The sequence below is a fragment of the Pempheris klunzingeri genome, chromosome 1 (assembly GCF_042242105.1).
Source record: "Pempheris klunzingeri isolate RE-2024b chromosome 1, fPemKlu1.hap1, whole genome shotgun sequence".
In the NCBI taxonomy this organism is placed as follows: Eukaryota; Metazoa; Chordata; class Actinopteri; order Acropomatiformes; family Pempheridae; genus Pempheris; species Pempheris klunzingeri.
In genome coordinates this window covers 36,678,088-36,683,993 of record NC_092012.1, presented here as the reverse complement: position 1 = coordinate 36,683,993, position 5,906 = coordinate 36,678,088, and the positions used below count along the sequence as shown (strand labels likewise).

At 42.1% G+C, this 5,906-nt stretch overlaps 1 protein-coding gene across 1 annotated transcript; it reads right to left on the bottom strand.

Moving 5' to 3' along the window:
- Nucleotides 1-4,029: 4,029 nt before the first annotated feature.
- On the bottom strand, nt 4,030-5,568 carry ugt5c1 (UDP glucuronosyltransferase 5 family, polypeptide C1). Its single transcript, XM_070832285.1, has one exon. It carries the CDS (start codon nt 5,497-5,499, stop codon nt 4,030-4,032), a length of 1,470 nt encoding a protein of 489 aa, XP_070688386.1. The 5' UTR covers nt 5,500-5,568.
- Between the last annotated feature and the right edge of the window lie 338 nt (nt 5,569-5,906).

Sequence of the window (5,906 nt, the reverse complement as noted above, 5' to 3'; positions counted from 1 at the left end):
CTATCAGTCTCCATGTTAGGATGAAGCAAAACACAGAATCCAAAACACAGAATCTCCCCCCTTAAGGAGCCCTGGTTATTTGACAAAAACAAACATGCAGGTGATTTGGTTTGGTATTTCATAAGCTGATTTGCTGAAAGTCAAAATTGGGTGACTCCTAACCCTAACCCAAACCCTAACCCAGGTCCTATGAGTATCTGTGCTCAAAGAGTCTGCATGGCGTCTGACTGCCACTATGTCACTGTCCATTATACAGCTAAAGATCAGAGCAGATGGCGAGCTGTGTGTTTACAAGAAGACTGAGCCCAGCGAGGCACGGACAGATACTGCGTTAGCTCAATGTCACATCTGATAAGAAACTCCAAGCCAATTAAAGCTTTCTGAGAACTCGTGTGACTGATCTGCAGGACGGCTCGAGCTCTCCACTTGCCACCAATTGCTCAGTAAAAACATGCATGAACGATTTTTTCAGTAATTATGTTTCAGTCACAAAGACACCACAGAAAGCACAGGAAGTGGTTCATTACAGTTAGCTGTCTGTAGGTGTCGACCAGAGCCTGGCTGGTGCCTGTGCAGGGTTCATACGGTGCTGTGGAGTCACATTGCCTCTAATCATGAAGTTGATCTCCGTTCTTCTGTGTAAGTACCTTAACAACTGATATCTATATCTATATATATATATATATATAACTATATAAATTTATTTATAATGAATGAAGCTTTGTGTAAGCAAGTAAAAGAAGAAATGATAAATTTTAATTTTTTTCCTTCAAGGTGCTCTTGCAATTCAGGTCAAAAGTCAAACTAAAGGTGAGTTTCTGATCACAAAAAGACGTCTGTGTGCTGCATTTTCAATATGACTGCATTATGCCACTTATCAATACATTGTCTGTGTTTGTTTCAACAAATCAATATGGAAGATATTTTTCCTGCCAAGATTCTGGCCCAACAGAAAACCATAAGCGAGCACAGTGACTTCTATGTAACGTGCAGCAACCAGCAACCCCCTATATCCTAACCGTCCTGTAAACTAACCCCCCTATATCCTAGCCCACTCTGTAAACTAGCCCCCTATATCCTTACCCCTTACATTCCTAACCACCCTGTAAATTAACCCCCTATATCCTAACCACCCTGTAAATTAACCCCCTATATCCTAACCCCCCTGTAAATTAACCCCGTATAATCTATCCAACAATATCTGACTGAATCCTACAATCTCTTTTTAATTATCAGGAGAATCTCTCAGCATGGAGCAGAACGAGTAAGTATATTAAAACATTTGAATACATATCCTCAGGTGAGATATGCTTTATGATGATCTAATTCAACAATTCAAAATGAGAAATCATTACAATAGTTACATGAACTGACCTCTTTTAGCGAAAGATGAAATAACTGAACATTTACACTCACTGCATTATGTTATTATATTATTTTAAAACTCGTCTCAACGTATTATTGTAACATTATTATGATGATGATTATTATCATTGACTGGCGGCGGCATTTTGGCAGGAATCAGAGCGGCCTGGATGATGACGACTCAACTGACTATGACGACAATGAGGAGCGAGTGTACAGTGTTGCTAGAAAGTGACAGATGTCCATGTACGACTACAGAACAACTCAGTTGTTTTTTTAGTGCAGGACTCTGACCTGGAGATGAGAGTGACGATGACTACGACTGATACGAGTGCTAAATGTATACTACTGTAAAATGTACAGTTATCAGCGTAATGTGATATTCTCACACACTGAGAAATGTGACCCATCAGATGCACCATTTGTTCTTGTTCACGTTTCTTTTCTTTTTCTTTCACTGATCAACATGGACAGAAAATAAGAATAAAATAATAAATCCCAGAATAAATAATCAGAAGGCATAGGCCTGTCTCATGCCGTTATTTCAGAAGAGCAGGTTCGTCTGTCAGCGAGGGTGGCTTACAGGAAGACCACGTGTTGATTTGTAGCAGCAGGGTGGATATGAATAGTATTTAGTAGAAAACTGTCTCACTCAAAAGACCTAATTCTGTCGCGTAAAGAGAAAAAGTCAAAGAACCAAGAATAAATGCACAAGGCTGGGCCTGGTGTTTAAATGTGAACTTCTCTACCTCAGATGATCCACCTGCAGGACCAAGTCTAGCATGTTTATACAGCACGTGCAACAGCAGAGCCACTGTCCCCCCCTGAGTTTGACGCCTGGTGGATCAGACGCCGGTCTGCAACCCTACTGTGTTCCGAGTGAATGAATGAAACAGCTTTGTGGAACTTGCCATTATCAAAGTTGGCCTGAAAGCCGAGTACATGTTTAATGTTAGCATGGATCCTTTCTTTGCTGCAGAGCGTGAAGTTAAATCCTCTTTGTCTAGTCAGTGAAAACAGTGGCTGGTCCTGCTATTTTGAAGAATCAGTGCTTTATAAAACCTTTAATTTTTTCATATTTTCCATTATAAACCCTGCAGGTGATGTAAATATCATTGGTTTTACTTTATGTAAAACAGTGTTGAAAAACAAATCTTGCCTCTGCTCACATGTACTCAGACACATTTGTTCTTTGTTGTCTCTATTAAACATGTGATCAAGTGCCAACGTAATAAAACCCTGAATAAAAAGCTGATTTTGACACCAATGTCATTCTGTAGGATTAAATATTTTATTTAATTAATTATTAAATAAAATAAAAAATAAAAAAAGTATTAATTAATAGATTAATACTGATATGTTCATGGATAAACAGCCGTTTACTGTTTCCTGCTGCTCAGGGCAGAGCTCCTGTTTTCTACCTGACAAACAGGTTTAGACCGGCCTGAGGACTGGGCTCTCACCACTCTAACCTGCAGGGTTGTCAGATGACTGATGGGGGAGCGTCTGCTGCACAAACCTCAAAACTGTTGCTGTTATTAGTGATCTATTTGATTAATATAGTTCACTATAATATAATAATTGAGTTACATCATATGTGAGAAGTTTGGAGTGAAACTGCTCACAAGGCCAAAGGGTTCACATCGCTTCTTTATAAAACAGCCACATGTCTAAAAAGCTGTGAGCCACTGGTTTATTTTTAACTATGTGTCTCATGTATGAAGTGCAACTACTGTCTTTATTTTCTCTTTTTGTGCTGATTAGAAACTGTCCAATCAGTGATCAGTAACCTGCACTGCATCCATTATTACCTGAGAGTCATCTGATCAAAGCTCAACCAAAGAGCTAAATAACCTGATATGGTAAGAAAAACACGTAATCAGCAGCCGTGACTGTAATGACTGATCATGTTCTTCAGTCACGAGGAGCATCTGATGTTTTTTTCCCAGTTGCTGCTCCGGTGGGAAATAAAACGCAGGAGCTTGTCCCAACACGATAGTTACTTCTGTGTGATCAGACACAGGGTGGCTGTAGGGAATCTGTCCTGTAGCTACAGGCTGTCACAGTGAGCCTTCTCAGCCGTTCACATGTTCACATGAGCTGGAAATGTTTTTTTCTCACTGTAATTTTTAATTCTGAACAACTGTCCCTCATGTGACCTGCCATTCAGCTTGTAACTAAGATAAAATAGTGTCTTAATCATCAGCCTGCATTGAAAACAATCAGATAGCGGATGTCTCAGTTCAGCTCGAGTGAGCATGTCTAAGTCCTAGCTGTGCCTGCTGAACCTGAATCTGGATTGGGTCAATCCAAGCAAGGACAGGGGTTCACCCTGTCCTTGCTTGGAAGGGGCTGGCCTCTTCTCATTGTTATAGGGCTAAAAGCCTCTCACAACCAACCATTGTTCTGCAGGGAAAAATAGAGGAACAAATTCCTGTTACTCAGTGAAGGCTTAGATATGCAAGCCAACCATAACTTTGCTGCTACACCTCAAGGGAACAAGAGAACATGTGGACACCTGTTTAATGGTTGAATAATCCAGTCTGCAGATCTTGTGAGAGTGATCTAAATCACCTCTCTCTTCAGTTAATTGAGCTAAGATCCTAAACAATGTCAGCATGTATAAGATACTGGAGACAGAACAGGACAGAGTTAGTGCCATTTTTAATTAGTTTTTCTTTTCAAGCATTTCTCAAAACATACAAATCTGAAGATCACAAGAGGGAGAAAAGAAATCACTGTAGCCACAGCCAGAAAAGACAGCAGCACGTCTACAGAGTGGTAGGAGTACCAGGGCAGCCGGTAGGACTGAGCCCTCAGGTGAGCTGCACCTTTGTGTCTAATGACAAACTCTATCCAGTAGAGGGCGCTGTCCAGAGGCTTCATCGGCTGATCCCTGTGCAGCCTGGAGAGTCTCTGCATGTTTGCCCTGTAGGAGGGCTCACTCAGGACCTCCTGTACGGCCTTCAGGAAGTTGTCGTCTTTGTCCACCGTATTAATAGTGAGAAGTTTCGCCGCCCCTCTCTCCTTGAGACGCAGTAGGTTGTCGTACTGGTCAAAAAACACAGGTAGACCCACGACTGGGACTCCGTGGTAAATAGCCTCCTGAACGCCATTGGTTCCTCCGTGAGCCACGAACAGTTTGGTCTTTGGATGTCCCAGGAGGTCGTTCTGAGGCATCCAGTCCACCAGTAAAGTGTTGTTGCCCAGAGTGGCTGGTCTGGCCCCTTTATGCCTCCAGATGACTTTCTGAGGTAACTTAGAAAAAGCTGCAGCGATCTTGTCTGTTATGTCGGCAGGAAGTTCACTGACAAAAGTGCCCAGAGACATGAGGATGACTCCGTGCTCTCCAGAGCTCTGCACAAACTGCTCCAGGTGTTCAGGAAGAGCTTTGACAGGTTTACACTGGAACCCCCCCATGTAGACCACATTAGGCATGGTGGGACGGGGGAACTCAAACACAAAGTCCACCCTCATGAGCCACAGGTCTGCCCCATGTAATAAGTCACTATATCTGACTTCAGGGCCAAAGAACTCATCACACACAGCTTGATACTGAGGGCTGATCAAAAACCCATCCTGAGCTTGCCAAATAACATAGAAGATAAGGTTTTTGACTCTTTGTATAAACGTCATTTTGTCTGACAGTCCTGAGCCAGTCATTGGGATATAAGACAAAGGAGAAGGTGCGATGGCCAGATGTCCCTCTCCACTTGTCGTCCAGCGCACATTATAGACCAGCGGGACCTTAAGAGCATGAGCCAACATTATACCTGCACCCCATGCTGGGTCGGTGAGGACCAGGTCATACTTCCTATCCTCTAATCTATTCATTAGGTACATGTCTTTAAACATGATAGTAGCCATTTTGCACATGATCCTGTGCATGTTAAACATCGCAGTAAACATCTCAAGCTGCAAACTTGCAAAGCTCAGGGCTGAGCTCTCACCCCTTTCTATTTCAATTATCTTCTTCAGGATCGGGTTGATGAAGTCATGATTAAAGGCTTCCCTGACAGAAACTGTGATTGTCTTGTAGTGTGGAGAGTTCTCCTGGATGTACCAGCTTTGGTTGGTTCGCACGACATCGACAGAATGTCCTCGAGCATGGAGAGCTTTTATCATGATGTCCATGTTCACCCAGTGGCTTCCCTCTAAAGGTACAACCAAAATCTTGCCTCCGTGACTAAGTCTCCATGACAAAAGCATGATAGATAAGAGAAGAAAGGTTTCATTTCTGTCGGGGAGCATATTTAATCTGAAAAGACAAAACAGATAAAATATTGTTCTTAATCTCACTGGGTTAGAAATTGAGCCATGAAAATAATGAATAATTATTCACAAATTCAGCGACACTGAATTGCATGCATAACTAATATGTAACATACCTGTTTTACATGAAGCAGCTCCGGCCACGAATGTGTTTGGATGTTGGTGTGAAACACCAAAGGTACCACTGAACACATGACCACAGACTCCAGGAATGCTTACATAAGTGGATTATAGCTAAGCTGTTCTTTGGGCTCTTTTCTTCAGGAATG